The sequence below is a fragment of the Phaenicophaeus curvirostris genome, chromosome 2 (genome assembly GCF_032191515.1).
Source record: "Phaenicophaeus curvirostris isolate KB17595 chromosome 2, BPBGC_Pcur_1.0, whole genome shotgun sequence".
Classification (NCBI taxonomy): domain Eukaryota; kingdom Metazoa; phylum Chordata; class Aves; order Cuculiformes; family Cuculidae; genus Phaenicophaeus; species Phaenicophaeus curvirostris.
This window is the reverse complement of record NC_091393.1, coordinates 39,427,468-39,447,944: the sequence shown is the minus strand read 5'-3', so window position 1 is coordinate 39,447,944 and position 20,477 is coordinate 39,427,468. Positions and strand designations below refer to the sequence as shown.

At 40.3% G+C, this 20,477-nt stretch overlaps 1 protein-coding gene across 1 annotated transcript; it reads left to right on the top strand.

The window, feature by feature from the left end:
• The first annotated feature begins 68 nt into the window (after positions 1-68).
• On the top strand, positions 69-8,005 carry ZUP1 (zinc finger containing ubiquitin peptidase 1). Its single transcript, XM_069851757.1, has 9 exons — positions 69-90; positions 972-1,088; positions 1,978-2,087; positions 2,865-3,033; positions 4,066-4,254; positions 4,571-4,739; positions 5,376-5,527; positions 5,869-6,089; positions 7,284-8,005. The coding sequence occupies exons 2-9, from the start codon at positions 1,007-1,009 to the stop codon at positions 7,329-7,331; spliced, it is 1,140 nt and encodes a 379-aa protein (XP_069707858.1). The 5' UTR covers positions 69-90; positions 972-1,006; the 3' UTR covers positions 7,332-8,005.
• Positions 8,006-20,477: the final 12,472 nt, after the last annotated feature.

Below are 20,477 nucleotides of genomic sequence, written 5' to 3'. Positions count from 1 at the left end.
GGTCCCCCCGCCCCGAGGCCGCCGCCGCGCCGCCGCCTCCCCTGTGCCCGCTCTGCGGGGCGGCGCGCGGCCGGCCCCCGCCCGGCGCAGGTGAGCGGCGGCGGCGGAGGGGGTGGGGGAAAGCCCCGGCGCCAGCCCCTCTGAGCTAAAACCGACGGCGTTGGCGAACCTGCGGCGTTTGGCGTGCCCGGAACCGTGCTCCCGAACAGCTAGTGGCTTGGGTTGGAAGGGACCGTAAAGATCATCCAAAGCCAATCCCGCTACCGTGGGCAGGGCACCTTCCACTAGATCACGTTGCTCAAATCTCATCCCAAGTTGGCTTTGAACACCTCCAGGGATGGGGCAGCCACAGCTTCCCTGGGCAACCTGTGCCAGTGCCTCACCACCCTCGCAGGAGGAAAAATTCTTCGTAATATCTAATTTGAATCTCTCCTCTTTCAGCTTAAAGCTGTTGCCTCTCATCCTGCCTCTGCACACCCTGATAAGGAGCCCAGCTTTCCTCTCAAGTACTGGAAGGCTGCTGTAACGTGCACTCAGAGCCTTCTCTAGCCTAAACAAGGCAAACTCAGCCTGTCCCCAAATGGGAAGTGTTCCAGCCCTCTGATCACTTCCATGGCCTCCTCTGGACTCACCGGAATGAAAGCAAAGTGTAAAGCTTTGGTGTGACTGACTGGACGTAAGGAGGAATTTCTTCATGGTGAGGCACTGGCACAGGCTGCCCAGGGAAGCTGTGGCTGCCCCATCTCTGGAGGTGTTCAAGGCCAGGTTGGATGGGGCCTTGGGCAGCCTGGGCTGGTGGGAGGTGCCCCTGCTGATGGCAGGGGTGTTGGAACTAGTTGATCTTCAAGGTCCCTTCCAACCCAAACTATTCTGTGATTCTATCTATTTATCTTGGACTGCGTATCAATTAAGGGAATGATTCTCACAAAACCAGGAATTTCATTAATCAAGAAACTGGATTTCTTTTTCAGACACAGGAAATGGTGAACAGCTGTATGAATGTCCAATGTGCAGTCTTACCTGTAGAAACTTTCAGATTCTTGAAGAGCACGTGGATTTACACTTACAGGAACAAAGCTTTTTGGAAGGTATGTGAAAGAATACAGCTTTGTAATACTTTAAAGTGTATACAAGTATTTCAACTTTGCAGTATAGAATCTTAGACAATATTTAAGTATTTTCTCATTTAAAAAGACAACTGGACACATACAATACTTATCACTTGCACAAGTGCTCTACTTAATTACACATAGTATAAAAAATATTTGTAAGTGCTTTGTACGTTAGCCAGAACTAAAAGTGAGAGCGAAAAATATTTAAAAGACAGCTATATTATCTATTTTTTCTAACTCTTTAGAAGGTTTTCATATGTGGAATTTAGAGTAGGATATTTCAGTGTGATGAGCTGACGATCTATAGCTTATGGAAACTTAATATTTTTTCTCAGTTCTTTAAATGCTTGTACAGTTTCATTAGTCATAATGATAAAGTAAAGGCATCAAAATCAATATTATTTATTAGCATGGCTAATAAAATCCTAGAGAGTCCCTGTCCAGTTGTCTGATCCTAAATTTTTTGTCACTTTATTACGAGACTGCTGGCAGTGATCCTGGAAGCTAATAACTGTGTGGTATTGAAGAAACTGGGACTTCTTGCTAACAATGAAGTAAAACATAGTAAAGAAAAGCTGTTTTCTTAGTAGTAGAGGCATATGTGTTATTTGCTGAGTAATAGCTCCCATAATTGCATAAACTTTGTTCAAGTCAAGAGTGAGTCTTGGTAGACTGAATGCAGTCAGTCCTGTTTAATGTTCTTTGCTGTTAGCTCAAAATAATGTGGGATGCGTCTCCTAAAATTAAGTTGTGCTTATGTATGTCTGCTTAGAAAAGAATTGTTAAAAATTAAATAAAAGATCCATCCAAGCATTGCTAACCTCCTGATTGAGTCCTCTCTCTTTGGACTGTTATTCCTGGGTAGCTGGAGACATAAGAGATCTAGAACTGGCTCAACAGCTCCAAGCTGAAGAATATAAACAGCAGCAATCAGAAGAAGACAAGCGAGAGAGGGAAGAATTTAGAAAGCTGCAGGTAAATATTTCTAAATGGTAAAGTTTTGAACAGTTGTACCGTTAGAAACTGAGTATCTTGGAACTATAATGACCTGGAATGGCCATGTCAGGTCAGACCTGTGCAGTTGGGCTGTGTTGAGGTAGTGGTGCAGGAGTGCAGTTGCAGGGAGATGTAAGCTCTCAGCAGCCCTGATCCTGGTACAGGTGCTGGGCATGCTGGTCTTGAGCTACTTGCTTTTACCGCTTTGAGTGTTGCTGGCTCAGAATGGGGCTGGGTGGTCCTTGTGCATGCCATGCTGCTCTCACGGGAGTCCTGGCACGCCTGCAGCTTTGTACTGTGCTCAACCCAGTGCTAGTGCTAAGCCTTGCCGTGCAACCTGGAGTATATTCCATGCAGAGGGGGGCCTGAGCATCCTGGCTGTCCGTTTCCTGGATACCATCACCTGCTCCAGTGACCACTGCCCCTCGGTGCTGCTCTTCCTTCCAACTGGCAGCCCTGATAGCTCATTTCCCATTCTTTCTCCTCTTTGCCATTGACTGTCCCTGTGCTAATGACTGTCTGCTCAAGACAGAGCAGAGGGATGCGTCTGCTCTTCTAGGTGTTGGTACCCTAGTCGTAAATGCCTATTCAGGAGTGAAGCTTGACCTTCAGCTTTAGCATATCATAAATCTCAAGTTTTTATATCTTGTTGTTCACTAGTTTTTGAAGTTACTGATTGTGTGTGCAGCTTCTCAAAATCAGTAAAAGTGAATTTAAAAAGTGTGATATAAATCATGTGCATTCCTTCCCTAACAGAGGCAGTATGGGTTGGATAATTCTGGAGGCTATAAGCAGCAGTTCCTCAAGGATGTGGAAAGGGAAGTTGATAAAGGAAGGATGCAGCCTTTTGAATATCACAAGAGAAAAGCTGATATGATGGAATGTTTGGCTCTTGGTGTAGATGATGGAAGAACAAAGACCTCAGGTAAAAATGGTGAAATTATATAACTAATTCTGTGCTTGTTAGACGTATGTTGTAGTCACCAAACCTGTCTTTAACAAAGTGCATAACTGGATGTTGAATGCTGGTTGTATCTTAAGTTCTAGTCCTTTTCTAGATAAATTAATATCATTTTAGTCTTAAACTAAAAAGGAAATTAACTCTTATATATTTCTGATATTTATTCTAACCTAAAGACTTTTTTCCTTCACATTTTGAATTTTTTTTCTATGAAACCTTGGAACCAAGTTGTCTGATTAAGGGCCAAAATACAGTATGTAGCAACAGGTGCAAATGTCTTATTACAAATAAGTTGTCCTTGAGTCAGAGGGGAATTAAAAAAAATAATCTTTGATCGCTATGGAATTATTGTCTTCGCAATAGCATGGCAGTAAAAAGCCTTTGAGAATGTACATTTACAAATTTGAGAGTGCATTCTGAAGCATGTTCTTTCATGTAAGAAAGGAGGATTTGGAATATTCTGCAAGTGGATTTTTAAAAAACATTTGCAGTAATTCTCAGATACTGTGACATTCCTTTTCTTATCTTAATTTCTCCAGGAAAAAACATTTGGGAGGAATAAAAGGATTACATAGTATGCCTAAGTATTTCCATGTTTTCAAGGGGGTGTTGTACTGGAGGTACCAGTGGCATAGGAGTGCTTTATTGGTGATGTTACTTTTCCCGTTTCATTGTAATAGTTTTTGTGCATATCACAGTTTATAATGCAGTTCAAACTGTTCAATTTAAAATATTCATTGTGTAGCAGCAGTAGTGAAAAAACAGCTTGAATTTTGGAAGCTTCATAGTAAAGAAATTCATCAAAGTAAAAGACCATCGAATAAAATAGGTGCAATGCCCACTGGTTTTGTGGTTTAGGTGTTAGACTTAATGAAGGATCACTTACAAGTTTTAAAATAAATTGTCTTAATCTGTTCCAAGTTGGGGAAAGAATCTTTTTCTAGCAAATTTTGTAGTTCACTTTACATCTAAACTTTATATTTGGTTTTCTTTTAGGAGTCATTGAAGCATTGTGCAAGTACTATCAGAATGAAAACAGAGACGTGCGTCGTGTATGGCTTTCAACAGGAGTAGATCACTTCCACTCATCTTTTGGCGATAGAGGCTGGGGTTGTGGTTACAGGAATTTCCAAATGCTCCTTTCCTCCCTGTTACAGAACAGCATCTATAATGACTGCTTGCGAGGTATTAAACAAAATGCTGTTTGTTTGTTTCACATACCTCTGGTGACAACCTACTGATTGATGTTTTGCCTTATAATTTACACAGCAAGGCCTACTAGGTTAATGATGCCTGTTAAATGTGCGTTATAGAACTGGAACTTACTGTGGAAAGAATCAGAGGTGAATACTGCAAGGTGTGATGTGCTTCAAGTTTTAGCTTTGTTTTTTTTGGTGCATCTCTGTAACATTAGCTGCTTCTTGTAAAAGAAGCTGAATATTTTTAATTAATAGACTATTTCAGTAACTGTAACCACAATTCCAAAATTTTTCTGTTCCAGATACTACACTAATTCCTAGTATACCAAAGATTCAGTCCATGATTGAAGACGCCTGGAGAGAAGGCTTTGATCCTCATGGGGCATCTCACTTCAACAACAAATTACATGGTTCCAAAGCATGGATAGGAGCGTGTGAAATTTATTCACTAATAAGCAGTCTCAGGATAAAGTAAATACTGCTTTTTTGTTGTTGTTGTTATTTTTGAGTGCTATGTGATGGCAAAGCTGCTTTAGTTGCTTTAAATTTAACTGACCTGTAAACAGCTGATTTAACGCAGCAAAAAGCTACGTAACAACTTATGCAAGTACTTAAAGTAACTACTTAGATCATTGAGACTTGCTGAAAAACTGTGCCACATACACATAAAATCAAACTTTGATTAAAAACTTAATTTCTCTAGAAGTTTCTTCTTGAGAAGAATCTGAATTTCAGCTATTCATGTGCATAATCTCTAGTCTGTGTGTTATCACATACAAAAAATCATTTTAACTTTTACAAGCTTCACAAGTTCTCATAACATGTTTCTTTTGTTATGGAATAAATATTTCCGTTTTGAACAGTATATATTGCAATTGCAATAAACATTTTAGTTTTGAACAGTGTATTTTGCAATTGTAATGTTGTCTCCCATACTCCTGTATTTAAAAAAAATTCCCAAAGTGGTAAGAACCACTTGACATCTGAAATTGCTGTGTGTACAAAACATTCTTGGTGCAGGAGGAAGAGACTATGAGGAGAAAAAATTGTTTTAACAAACAACCTGCTTGAAATCTTATTGTTGCTTTCATTCTAAATGTTCTGTAGGTGTCAAATCATTGACTTTCACAAACCGACTGGCCCTATGGGTACACACCCACGTTTATTCGAGTGGGTTTTGCGTTACTATTCTACTGATAACGAAGGTGGTGCAAAGGTAGTGTGTACTTCCAAACCACCTATCTACTTGCAGCATCAAGGTCAGTATCACATTATTCTGATTTCCTACCGTTCTCTGTCTTTCTTTATATGTGCTGCAATTCAGAGAACCATTTTACATTCCTTCTTCATTTAGTTGGAGGCATGGCTCTATTTCCTGTTATTTTTGTTTAGTAAGAGCAACATTAAAGTTTATGTTTTTATTGGAGGGAGGAGCTGGATATGATTGGGATCTCAATTTTTTGACTTCTGCTCGTTACTTTTAGGTGACTTGTTAAATTTCAAGTAGTGTCTTCCTTGATCTGAAAAGAAGTAGTATGCTACAAGGAAGTAAATGGGATTTATGTGTTTTTAAGATACTGAATCTTTATTTTGAAATTAGGTCATAGTTGTACTGTTGTTGGTATAGAAGAAAAGAAGAATAAAACCTTATGTTTGCTACTATTTGACCCGGGATGTCCTTCGCAAGAAATGCAGAAACTGCTGAAACAGAACAGTGATGGTACTGGCCTCAAACTACTTCGGAGGTTTTTGGGTAGCTTAAAAGAAAAGCAATACCAGATAGTGGCTGTAGATGGTGTACTCTCTTTGGAAGAGAAAGCTGTAAGTATTTCAGAAAACAGTTTCTATCTAAGAAAACATAAGAGAATCTGCATCTTTTCTTAATTACTCAAAAGCACATGCATGTATGATTGCATGGTGAATTATTTCATCTCTTCACTTTCCTCATTCTTCTATTCTTATTCTTGTATAATCACAGGATATCAAAACCAAAAAAGTTTTGCATGTAAATGTGTGCCACTTTGATGTAACTGACAACTTGTAAGTCTTTCATGACGCTTGCAGCTGTTTGCAGGTGTAAGTTCGGCTTTTTTTTTCTTACCATATTTTCACCTAAATAACTAATTATAGGCATATAAAGTACTTAGAAAGCATTCATAGTCCAAAATTATGTCCAGGGTTTTTTAGTGCAACTTTGTAAAGCTGTGTGGTGTCTGTCACCCTTTGATAGCTGAAGAACAAGGTGCACATACTGAGGCCTATCCGTCTGGTGTCTCCTCAACTTGGATAGGAGAGCTAGTGCATTTTGCTTTCTGAAAGTACTTAGAAAGTCATATATCCAAAACATAGCTCTGACCAATTTACGTGTTTGAGCTGTCAGCATTTTTATATATCCTATCCACATATTTCATTTTAGGCATTATAACTTTTTAAGAGCGTAGAAGCTTTCAGCTAAATGTCAGGTGTAGTTTTTGGTTTTTAAGCTTTCTCTTTCCTACATTAACAAAGTGATTCTGAGGAACCATGTCCTGATACTGTGCTGTCATATGAGCACTGTTCAAGCTTCAGGACAGACTTTTATTTAAGCTATTAAGTAACTGGTGACTGGGTTACCTGTTGTACTGTCTTTAACAGCTGTATATTGGTATGAGGTATTGTCTTAAGTCTTCTCTAGCCCTGAACACGTCAGAAATACCAGTGATGTGCAGCCAAGCTCTCTTCCTCCTGGCAAAAGCTTTACAATCCAGGACACAATTAAAAGAAGTGTGTTGTATGGGGTTTGTGTGAGGTGTTTTGTTTGATTTTGATTTTTTTCCTCTTTTTCAAAGATTTGATTTATATTTACAGATGTAAGTTGTTTAGAATTTTGTCTTGAAAGCTGCCATTTAACTAAGACGGAATGTAACCCCTTATCCTCATGAAGCTTACTAAACTACTAATTTGAAAAATGCTCCTTTAAGTGCTATTTTTATTCATTAAACTATTCTCTCTCCCTTCTCCCCATCTGTTTTTCAGGCTCGCCGCCACGCTTCTCAGGTCTTAACAGCAGAGAAGGTTCCTTAAAGGATGCCTTTACTACCTCTTTTGGAATCTGCTGGATGCAAAACATTAAGCTTCTGGACTGTGACCTTAGCTCAACAATTTGTTTACTTAAAGTATGTCTCCATAATGACTGGGGACTCTGGAGAAGCACAGCACTAGAGAAAACCTGTAGTTTTGATCTTCAGTAAACACCTTCATCCCTGTAAATCTGAAGAATTACAGTTCTTGCCTTATTAGAAAATTTGTTATTTTCTTGGTCACTTAAATTACAAAGCAACACCTACTGTCCGGTAGCAAACTATGCACTGTAGTTAACTGTCAAGAAGCAATAGATAAAGGTACTATGGAATTACTCTATTGGATTGACTCTGTAAATATATTTATGCTGACTCTGTGGCCAGTGCTCCGTTTCTTACCAAATTTGATCAATAAATTTCTGTTATGCCTCAGCAAGTTCTCCTGGAACTATGTGCAAAGTACAGAGACAGTTCAGTGATTTCATATGATACAGTCTGTTCCACCAGGGATTAATTTACTACTGAACTTTTCAGTTAGCTGGCTTTTCTAGGTGTGTCATTTCTAAACATGAATGTGTGTGCTTATGAGGACAGCAACCAAACATTTGAGATATTTGATTTATTGTGTATACATGACCTTATTCCAAGTTCCAAATAAATTTTGTTCATTTTTGGTTTTGTTTGTTGTGGTGGTTTTTTGCTGGCTTTTTTGGGATTTGTTGTTTGTTTTGTTTTGTTTTTTATTTTTTTTTAACGCAGTCTGGGAACTTCAGAGCAACATCTGTCTAATTACAGATTTATTAAGGTCAAGCTCCTGTTGTCTCACTTGTTTCAGCTTGACTCTAGCAATGCCATGTAAAGACGTAAAAGTTGTAATAAACAAAAGCCTTTTCAGGGACTTGCTGCTAGGGCAAGGTAATGGCAAGGTAATGGGGCAGCTTTCACCACTGCAAAGAAAGCAGTGGGGTAATAAATACTATAATAAACCTGAAGAAACCCAGGGCACCCCACAACATCCTTCTCTCTAAATTGGAGACAGATGGATTTGATGGGTGGACGGTATGGTGGATAAGAAACAGGTTGGATGGTCATATTCAGAAAGGAGCGGTCAGTGGCTCTAAGTCCAGATGGAGATCCATGACAAGTGGTGTCCCTCAGGGGTCTGTACTGCGACCAGTGCTGTTTAATATCTTCATCAATGATATTGACAGAGAGATTGAGTGCACCCTCAGCAAGTTTGCAGGTGACACCAAGCTGAGTGGTGCAGTTGCCACACCAGAAGGACAGGATGTCATCCAGAGGGACCTGGACAGGCTGGAGAAGTGGGCCTGGGAGAACCTCATGAGGTTCAACAAGGCCAAGTGCAAGGTCCTACACCTGGGTTGGGGCAATCTGCAGTTTCAATACAGGATGGGAAATGGTGTGATTGAGAGCTGCCCTGCAGAGAAGGACTTGAGGGTGCAGGTTAATGAGAAGCTTGATGTGAGCTGCCAATGTGTGCTCACAGCCCAGAAGGCCAACTGTATCCTGGGCTGCATCAAAAGAAACGCTGGGAGTGTTTTATTCTTTTCATGGAGTAAACTAACTCTCAGACAATCTTCAAGTAATTATTGGGTAAAATGCACTTGGGTTCATCAGAAGCTGTAACTGTTTTACCATGATTCATTCCTCCTTGAGAACAATGTAAAAACTCTGTAAATTCAAAATTCTTGGGGGCAAAATGTTTCATTCTTTTTTGTCTATTTAGATTTAATTTATCTTAAATATGACATGTCCAAATGTTTTTATATGTTATAGTATTCAGAACTTATAGAGACTTTGATATGAAAGTTATTTTGAAGCAAAAAATTCAAGTTACCTAGTTATACTAGTAATAGTCTCATAATTCTAGTATTCTAATTCACATTGCTATATAGATAAGCATTATTAGATAAAATATTCCTAGCTGAAGGTTCCAGTGAAATCTACGGATTTTGATGACCCCCTAGGTTTTTCTCATAGAAACAATTTTAACACTTTCTGATTATTCCCTTGGGCTACATGGCAGTGAATTTAATTACATCCTCCAGCCCTGAAAGTGATGATTTCCCATGTGCAGACAAGAGCTCACCTGTACAGGATGTTTTATGCATACTAGTACAGTGTTGTTGTTCTCCTTTCTGCAGATGGCACATGGACATCCCAGGGAGTTGTGCAGGAGAGGTCTGTTGACTGAAGAAAAGTGATAAGTTCTAATTCCATCTTATGGTTATTTCATAATAATTTTCATATGCAGAGAATGTCCAGACAATGCTGCATGAATTTCGCTGCATTTTCCGTGCAAGCACAACAAAGCAGTCTTTCATGTATTTTTTTTTTAAGTGGCAGGCAGATTCTATAGGTGAAAAGTTTAGAGAAGGGTTTTATTATGAGGAACCACTGCCATTTTAACCCTAATAATAAAACCAATATTCTTTGTATAATATGTATTGCTAAGCAGCAAGGGCTGAGAAGGCTTATGTTCCAGCTGGGAAGAATTTATTTCCTAAAAGCTGTCAGGTGTCATTCATCAGTATTTCATTATTTCATAGTGTCAGCAGAAATTCAGCATTTGTATCTGCCTATTCTAGCATCTTGGGTGATAAATTCATCCTCATGGAGAACTTGTGTCTGTTTCTAAATCACATCTAATTAGTGTTTTGAGGTAATACATCTTCCCTGAGCTTAAAAAATAAATAAATGTTTTCTTGCAGACTATCTGTATGAAATGTAAAGGTTAAGTTAATCATCTTTATTCATTCCTTCAAAAGTATAATCAGGTTAGAGAAATCAAATCTAGAGAATTTCTTGAAGAGAGACAAGATAAGGGTTTCTCTGCTGTTACATAAGCGAAGTAGTTAATATTTTGTAAAATATTAACTTTCTCCTGAATAAATAGAGAAAATATCATAAAGTTCTTACTTCAGAAAAGAACAAAACATAGATGTGCAACTACTCCCTCAAGTTTCTTGCTCTTCACGCAGCACATCCATTACTGACAATGAGTCCTGGAAATGCGATATTTTAGTTAGTAAAATGGTTTTTTTTAAGTTGAGTAAATAACCTCTTCACATACCTCAGTAAAAAAAAAAAAAAGTAAAAAAAAGAGAAATTAAAACCTCCTGTAACATTAACTATTTCTCAATTCCTTCTCTCTAATCTTGATTTCCAGAACGCTTCTTTTCCCTCTGACTTTTGTCTTCCACTCTCTCTCTTCATCACCTACAAATAAAAGCAATGTTAGATGGGTGAGAAGTACAGCGGAAGTTACCTATTACTGCCCTACCTAGCTTTTGAAGCTGGCATACCATGAGTTCACAGTAGTTCATACATTGATACATTATTTATATTATTTTTGTCCCCTGTACTTGTTAGGCAATCTAATTTTTAGATTGGGTTAAAGGTTTGTATATGCACAACAATGACACTTTTCCTTTCTTAGGAAGAAAGTACTGAGTGATAAGTAGCAATAAGCTACTTTTACAACCACATGTGCCAGAAGCACATAAGCAGCAGAGATGCACTTAATAAAGCTTCAATAGTGGTACAATGAAAACTGTTGCCTCAGGTCAAAAGAGTTCATTGAAATTATGTAGGAAGTCTCATCAAGCCTGCACAATGCTTCATAACAGAAGTTGTAAACTACGCATAGGTTTGGTCATGAAACCCGTTTAAGACTGATCCTGCTTGTCTTGACTTTGGTCACTTTTTCTCCTGCAACTTTCAGCTATTGCCTGGAAATTCTCACCAAAAAATAAAGGCTGCTCAGTTTGACAACACACTGTTGATTCTGTTAAAAAAAAAGCTGTCCTCCACATCTCTATGCATCAGCAGGCTTTTGTTTTATTTCTTTACCTATTTTTGGTCTGACCATAGAGGCAAGGTGACTGACACCATGGTATTTTAATTTATTTTACATTTCCATCTAAATGCTCATTCCTGTCTCTTGAGATCTCAACAGTATCATAGAAACATAGAATGGTTTGCATCAGAATGGACCTTAAAAATCATCTAGTTCCAACACCCCTGCCATGGGCAGGGACACCTTCCACCAGCCCAGGCTGCCCAAGGCCTCATCCAACCTGTCCTTGAACACCTCCAGGGATGGGGCAGCCACAGCTTCTCTAGGCAACCTGTTCCACTGCCTCACCACCCTCACAGTAAAAAATTTCTTCTTAATATCTGAGCTAAATCTCCTCTCTTTCAGCTTAAAACCATTACCCCTCATCCCTCATCATATCACTGCATTCCCTGTATCTTACTGTTGCTTTCACCTGTGATCAGCATAATTGGGTGTATGCATTTGTTTTTCCTGTGGCATGATAGAAGGAATAATGTCCCAGAGATTACACTGTTTTATTAACATTTACTACTGACTTTTCATTTATCAATTCATTATAAAAAGCATTATGAACTTATACTTAAGTAATGCCTGAAAGGCCAAATACCTTTAGTCCAGAATGCTAACAAGTGCATACACAGAAGATTAATGCATTTACAATCTAAAAATATGACAGCAAACAACACACAGCAGTTAGTCAATGTGCTAACAATGATCACAGCAATGACTATCCAGCTGTTGACAAGTGGTTTACAGGCATCATAGCACAGGGTTGTCTGAAGAAGGGATTTAAAGAAGAAAAATTATCTTGTTTTGTAGGTACTTATGGGAATTGGTCTTTGGCAAGATGAAGAATATTGTAAGAAGGTAGCAGAAGATAACATGAAGGTCACATAATGGTCCTTAATGCTGAATGAGACAAAAGAGAAAATAAACTCTCTAAATCTTGAAGTACGGTCAAACTTCTTTCTTCCAGAAAAGTGGGACTTGGACAGGAAAACGGTATTCGCCTCACCAGGTTAAGGGACAAGAAGCCAAGAGTGTTGGACATGTTCTTGCAGACCCATAGAAGACATTTATATCGTCTGGTACGTACATTAACTGGTGGCCTCTACATCAACAGATTCCATGGAATTTGTTCCTTACTGGTGTTTTTTAGTGGTGATTTACAAGAACAAAAAATCGTAAGGTCATAGTTTCAGATGATTCTGATAAGACCAAACATGTCTGCAGATGGTCAGAAGAGTTTCTGTGTAGGTCGACTGGCACAGTGCTGCAGCCTTCCCATGGAATGAGGAAGGACTGTCATCGAGGTCCTATATCTCCCACCACAGAACAGCACCTGTGAAGGAGATCAAGCTGCTCACAGTTTGTTATGACTTGCCTTCCTTCTATACACTATGTCTTGCTAGCAAAGTCTCCTAGGCCCTATGCCTCTGTCCTCCAGAGTAATCTTGGTATTATAAAGTAATTCTGGCTGCCAGAGTCCAGCTTCTAGCTTATGATGACATCTATCCAGGAGATGGGAGCGGCAGGCAGCAGCTCCCATCCCAAAGCATATAGACTCCTCTCACAAAGCCACAACAAGGGGGAGTTGTGCTTTCCATGAAAGGCAAGGATTGTTTTATTTTTCCTCTTCCTCCACAAGAATTTTATAAGTAGTGCTGTTCCATTTTTATGTGTTCTCTTACCAGCACATCAATTTCTGCTAGTAAGTAGTAAGAAGATTTATGGAAAAAATTAATTATGTCCTCAGTTGAGTTTTGAATTCAACTTTTTCCTAAAGACTGGTATATTTTTCAATCTTTTACAAGGGGTCAACCTTTGGGCCAGCACTGGGAGGAACATGATGTAGTAATAGGATCCTCTATATACAATTCTTCATCTATTTTGGCTGTCTGAAAGTCTGCACTGAGCTCTGACTGTATAATCACACCAGCTGGTCTGTGGTAGTCCACAATATTTTTCAGGCTCCTTTAAATCAAATATTTTCAAATAGTTTAAACCAGCAGACACTGTATATATTGGTGACCCATTCATGGACTATGTACAGATGCACCTCTGCACACAGAGGCATAGTGGAGAAAACTCAGTTCTTTGTCACTTTTGCCCTGTTGTCAAGGCTGGAAATATAAAATCACAGAATCACCAGGTTGGAAGAGACCCACCAGATCATCAAGTCCAACCATTCCTATCAAACACTAAACCATGTCCCTCAGCACCTCATCCACCCGTGCCTTAAACACCTCCAGGGAAGGTGAATCAGCCACCTCCCTGGGCAGCCTCTGCCAGTGCCCAATGACCCTTTCTGTGAAAAAGATTTTCCTAATGTCCAGCCTAAACCACCCCTGACACAGCTTGAGGCCATTCCCTCTTGTCCTGTCCCCTGTCACTTGGGAGAACAGGCCAGCGCCCTCCTCTCCACAACCTTCTTTCAGGTAGTTGTAGAGAGCAATGAGGTCTCCCCTCAGCCTTCTCTTCTCCAGGCTAAACAACCCCAGCTCTCTCAGCCATTCCTCATAAGGCCTGTTCTCCAGCCCCTTCACCAGCTCCGTTGCTCTTCTCTGGACTCGTTCCAGAGCCTCAACATCCTTCTTGTGGTGAGGGGCCCAGAACTGAACACAGGGTTCAAGGAGCGGTCTCACCAGTGCTGAGTACAGAGGGGGAATAACCTCCCTGGACCTGCTGGTCACGCCGTTTCTGATACAAGCCAAGATGCCATTGGCCTTCTTGGCCACCTGGGCACACTGCTGGCTCATGTTCAGTCACTGTCTACCAACACCCCCAGGTCCCTCTCCTCCAGGCGGCTTTCTAGACAGACTTCTCCTAGTCTGTAGCACTGCATAGGGTTGTTGTGCCCCAAGTGCAGGACCCAGCACTTGGCCTTGTTAAACCTCATCCCATTGGACTCAGCCCAGCGGTCCAGTCTGTTCAGATCCCTTTGCAGAGCCTCCCGACCCTCCAGCAGATCGACACTTCCACCCAGCTTAGTATCATCTGCAAACTCACTAAGGATGCCCTCAATGCCTTCATCCAGGACATTGAACAGGGCTGGACCCAGCACTGAGCCCTGGGGAACCCCACTTGTCACTGGCCTCCAGCTGGATTTCACACCATTTCCCACCACTCTCTGGGCCCGGCCATCCAACCAGTTTTCCACCCAGGAGAGTGTGCGCCTGTCCAGGCCAGAGGCTGACAGTTTCCAAAGCAGAATGCTGTGAGAAACTGTGTCAAAGGCTTTACTGAAGTCCAGGAAGACTATATATAATGTTTGTATACACATTGTCATGTATATAATATTTGTCAGAAGATGGGTGAGGCCATGGCTGATCTGCAGTGCTGCCATAGTTTGCCAAAATACGGTGCTTTCCAGCTGCACATAGGCCTTACAGGAGCTTATCACTTTTTTACCTTTAAACGTGTACTTTGACTTAGGTAATTTGAAACCATGAGTAACTGCTGAGATGTGTTTATGAGGTACTATTGCACCTAAATAAATAATATGATGGTAATTTAGCCTTTATTTTCTTTCAAGAGACTATGTGAGTTCAGAATATTTTGAGTTTAGTATTTTCTGAAGAAAAGAAGGCATGGAAATAAGGGCTAAGTATCTATGACAGGGATTTATTTTAAATAACATGGAAAATCATCTCATTTGTTAGCTATGCACTTTACTAGTTAGCTCCAGGAAAGGAAAGATCAGAGAGGTAGGAGAGAATGTTATTTCTGCAACTTGTTTGGAGATAATGCATTATCAGCCATTGTCCTTAACGTGTTCCCAACATAAACTTCTCCTTCAAGTGAAGGATGGATTTAGGAGATCCTGAAGCCTTACTTCTTCCTCTTCCCATCTCCACCTCCAGAGCCTGCCAACAGGAAAAAGAAAACAAAAAGCAAAATAAAATGGACAAATAAAAGTTTCAGCTCAAGACACTGTTCTTTTGGATGTGGTCGGATAAAAAGATGGTTTTGCCAGAGGGTTTACATGTGTATCTGTATACTGGAAATCATGGTACTGCTGGTACTGTAACTCATCTTCTTTTTCTTCCAAGAAGTTTGAAAAACCTGCATGCAATGCAAATCAAATCAACAGCTCCTACTTACTTGAGTTTCATATATTTCTGTCTCTTGAACACTATGTTGTATAAGCAACTTAAAAATAGATACAATGTGTTATGTGCAGTGACATTTATAGTCTTCTTAATTTCCTTGTAGGTAAAGAAGAGAGTGTTTGAAGTCATATCTGTGGCTGTGTCAGCCTCGGATCCATGAACTGGGCAATATTGACAAAAGAATATATTCATTAAAAGATGTGAATCATCTGAGCAGAAGAATAATTAAATAAGCTATAATTGTACAAATTAAACAAACAAGCAAGGAATTCTGTCATCTTTCCAATCTCTTCCCTTGCTCTCCTCAGAAGCAGGAGCTATGGTGCGAATCTCACTTTCTGCAGTCTGCACTTTTCTTCTATGTACACTTTTCAGGCAGGGCTATAATTTTAAGCCACGTTTTCACTACAGCTTTCTTCTCATCTACTTATCACCTCAAACTTACAGTGCAATGTGCAATGTAGGTAGCAAGCTGCAACTCTAACCAGACTGTTTGCTTCATAATAACATAGGACATACAGTACTCTAAGCGGGATCATAGTGCAAGACTTATCAGTGAAAAACATGTCGAGTTTTGTCCTTATTCTAAGATGTTCAGCAGTTTACAATGGGATAATATTTTTCACTCATCTCTGTCAGCTAGTGGCCACAAGATTACAGCTCTGGGTTTAGTGCATTATATCACCTACAATATGGTTTGTGGCACCCTACCTTAAATTCCATAGAAGAAACCCTGTGTCCTTTCCACAGAAAAAAAGCCTACATCCTTTGCAGTAGTTTAACAAGTCTGTAGAATGTTGATATAAAAATTAAAGGTTTTAAAGTCCAAAATCAGCATAAGTCCATCACCTCACTTTGAGAAGAATAGTCTCAAAGCAGACAGACGAAGCAAACAAAGATTTTTCCATTAATTGGTTCTAATCGACAGACACTGAATTTTCCTCTGCCCAAAATACAGCTTTTGGCACTTAACCTCCTTCAAAGTGGCACTGAGAGGTAAAACGTCAAAGTGCCTTGATAAGCCTGGTTTTGAATGGAACACAATGAAATATTTAATGATATAATACTCCAGAGCCCATCTACTCCTTTTGCAGGATCTCAGAGATGCTGAGTTGAAAATCTACAGCTCTGAAGAATAAAATGCAAATAAAAGATGAACCAGAAACTGTGGTGGGAACAGATTACCTCTGAAAAGTTGAAAAACGATCCCAATGCAAACTATAAGGTCTTTCCAAACATATTGAGAGAGGAAAGTTTTTATTCAAATGGCAAATGAGAGTGTCAAGCTGGTATGTCAGAAGTTGAACTGGGGAGAAATGCTTATAATTTTTAACTGTTCTTTCAGTATCCACTTATCCTAGTAAATTTTAATATATTAAATTATTAAAAAAATAATAATTATGCTTTTAAAAAAGCTTTATTCTGTTGATAGTTGCTTTCATGGGCTTGATGTCCTCTGATGCCCCATTCAAAATTTAACAGTCTTATAAATCATTCATCTTTCAGTTTGGTTTGACATTAATCTCCCAGTAAAAGTGGAACCTATGAAAAACAGCTTTTAAACATAGAATCAGAGAATCATAGAATAACCAGGTTGGAAGAGACCCACCAGATCATCGAGTCCAGCCATTCCTATCAGACACTAAACCATGCCCCTCAGCACCTCGTCCACCCATGCCTTAAACACCTCCAGGGAAGGTGAATCAACCACCTCCCTGGGCAGCCTCTGCCAGTGCCCAATGACCCTTTCTGTGAAAAAGATTTTCCTAATGTCCAGCCTAAACCACCCCTGACACAGCTTGAGGCCATTCCCTCTTGTCCTGTCCCCCGTCACTTGGGAGAACAGGCCAGCGCCCTCCTCTCCACAACCTTCTTTCAGGTAGTTGTAGAGAGCAATGAGGTCACCCCTCAGCCTCCTCTTCTCCAGGCTAAACAACCCCAGCTCTCTCAGCCGTTCCTCATAAGGCCTGTTCTCCAGCCCCCTCATCAGCTTCGTTGCTCTTCTCTGGACTCGTTCCAGAGCCTCAACATCCTTCTTGTGGTGAGGGGCCCAGAACTGAACACAGGGTTCAAGGAGCGGTCTCACCAGTGCCAAATGCAGCACTAGTCAAATCCTCAGTATCAAAAAGAAGACAGTATCCTCAAAACTAGAACCAGAGGTATTTTGTGCTCAGCCTGCTTTCTGATATTATTATTATTGCTGATATTATTCTTCATTTTATAGATTTTGAGAACTCTGACCTTCATCAGCTAGTAATGTACTGAAGCAGGGGGTCAGGGTCCGGTAAAAAAAATAAGCAAAAAGTATAAAATTAAAATTATATTTTCTAGACTACCTCCTGTCCTTCTTACAGTTCCCTTACCAGGATGTCACTCAAAATTCATCCAATTCTCTGTGAGCTTAGCTTTGTAAAATCACTTTGTATCTAAAGACTGGAAAATATTAGGGTGCTCAAGCACTCTTTCTCTATTTGGACTAGCCTGTTCTCTTTGTTTTTTTTGATCTATATGAAAACAGCATGAAAATCGATACTAAATACCCTCGGGGCTATATGAGTCAAGGAGCAAGCACTTGCAGGGAGCCAGCAGGTAAGTCACGAATATTTATGTTAGTTACATTGCTTTCACATAAGAAAAGGAGCACATAAATGCAAGTTAAAACATGCAAACATAACACATTACAATAGAAAACTCACATTTTTTTTTCACCAAATAGTGATTTGGTTCACTATTCCATGTCCTTTGCTGAGAAAAATTAACTTAGTCCTCCTTGTGACTGCCTGTACACTTTGTCCTGGCAACATCTCCTTTTCACATACCAATTACATTATGTGAAAGCATGTGAGTCCCCCTTTGAAGCACATTTGGTGTTGTTTGGCTTTGACACCATTGCTGTAACTCCTTCTGAAACTTCTTACGCCCCAGTTTCACCCTGTTCCTTTTTCTGCAGTATAAAATGCACCATATTCTTCCCTCGCTCTAGCTGAAACTCTAGGGACAAAACACAAACCATTGACTACAAGAAGGAAAACTGTATCTCAGCAAGTTTGCAGATGACACCAAGCTGAGTGATGCAGTTGACACACCAGAAGGATGGGATGCCATCCAGAGGGACCTGGACAGGCTGAGGAGGTGGGCCTGTGAGCACCTTGTGAGGTTCAACAAGGCCAAATGCGAAGTCCTGCACTTGGGTCAGGGCAATCTCCATTTTCACTACATGGTGGGGGACGATGTGATTGAGAGCTGCCCTGCAGAGAAGGACTTGGGGTTGCTGGTCGATGAAAAGCTCAACATGAGCCAGCAATGTATGTTCACAGCCAGAAGGCCTATCATGTTCTGGGCTGCACCAAAAGAAGCGTGGCCAGCAGGTCAATAGAAGTAATTCTGCCCCTTTATTCTTCTCTTGTGAGACCTCATCTGGAGTACTGTGTCCAGTTCTGGAATCCTCAACATAACAAGGATATGGAGCTGTTGGAACAGGCCCAGAGGAGGGCTACAAAGGTGTTCTGAGGGCTGGAGCACCTCCCATATAAGGACAGGCTGAGAGAGTTGGGATTGTTCAGTCTGGAGAAGAGAAGGCTCTGGGGAGATCTCATAGCGACCATCCAGTACCTGAAAGGAGCTTACAGGAAAGCTGGGGAGGGACTATTCATCAAGGCTTGTGGTGACAGGATGAGGGGGAACGGGTATAAACTAGGGAGGGGCAGATTTAGACTAGACATTAGAAAGAATTTCTTCACCATGAGAGTAGTGAGACGCTGGCACAGGTTGCCAAGGAAGCTGTGGCTGCCCCATCCCTGGAGGTGTTTTAAGGCCAGGTTGGATGGGGCCTTGGGCAGCCTGATCTAGTGGGAGGTGTTACTGACCATGGCAGGGAGTTTGGAACTAGGTGATCTTTAGGGTCCCTTCCAACTCTAACTATTCTATGATTCTATGATTTTATGAAAGGAAGAAAAGAAAAAAAAAGTACCCTCCAATAAACAGCACTGGTCTAAGCATCTCTGCTGGAATCCTGCTCTGGTACATTAGTGAGGACAGACAAACAAGACTGTCCAAACACCTCACCTTCCAAAGACAAACCCATTTCACAGTGTTTTAGAATTTCTATGGCAACCTAAAATCCCCCTGTCATTTTGCTGAATGTGGTAACGGATACAAGACACACTGATATAACACATTCAGTTGTGAGTTATAGAAGCAAAAGGAAGAGGGAGACAGAGTGTGCTGGTGACAGAAATCCTGTAGGAGAGAGCAGACACAGTATTCATAAGAAATGGCTATATTGAGCCTTCCACAATGGCTGCAGCCCTTAGGTGATGCTGATTAATGAGAAGCTTTTCTAGTAACTCAGGCATGGATTTTGCGCAATAGTCAATATTAGATATTATTACTATGTAATAGATTTAGGCATATCTAAAATAAAGGAATGCTTTACAAACCCCCTTATTTTGTATCCCTCATTCAGTGGACAGCAATCTGTTCCTATGTACATTCCTAAAATGAGTGTTGAAGTTGTCTAATTAAGTTCAGTTTGGTCTTCTTTGCTATGACATGTTGAATGCATTTTGCGGTAAATTATATGAAACTTATTGTGGGATTCCATGTGCCTAATATAGGCATCTACTTTACATTTTAATTGTACAGCATAGGTAGGCAGAAGACCTATCTTTTTTCTGTAGAGGGAACTGAAGAGCTATACCAGTTTGCTATCATTGTAGAGGCTTGTGAAAGAGCAATGATTAGTATGGACAGAAGTGTATTGGTGCAAAGTACAAGAGGAAACAACCAGAGAAGGATATAAGCTGTTAATAGCATCAAGAACATCAATTTTGTTTAAATGATACAATAAACCATGCATTCCCTTTCCCAGTGTCCCATTGAACTTTGCTCAGCTGCACCTATAAGTGCAGTTATGTATAGAAGTGCATATTATGTATTTGGAACCCAAGGTTAATTATTAACCTTGGGATGGACTGTTTATCTTGAAAAAGATAATACACATGAAACCTCTGTTCAATTAACTGCAGATAGACTCTAATTCTGTGCTACTGACAAGCCAGGACAAATTCTAACTTCAGGGTGCCGACCTTTCACAATATCCTTAGGATTCACATACTTCCCACTCTCACTGTCAGTCCAAAGGCCAAATGGCTTTACATACTATTTCTTTTCACTTGAA

Coding starts and splice junctions, on each gene's coding strand:
- ZUP1 (XM_069851757.1), top strand. CDS start 1,007: ATGTGCAGTCTTACCTGTAGAAACTTTCAGATTCTTGAAGAGCACGTG. Junction 5,528..5,868: donor TATCTACTTGCAGCATCAAG/GTCAGTATCACA, acceptor TTTTGAAATTAG/GTCATAGTTGTACTGTTGTT. Junction 6,090..7,283: donor TCTCTTTGGAAGAGAAAGCT/GTAAGTATTTCA, acceptor TCTGTTTTTCAG/GCTCGCCGCCACGCTTCTCA.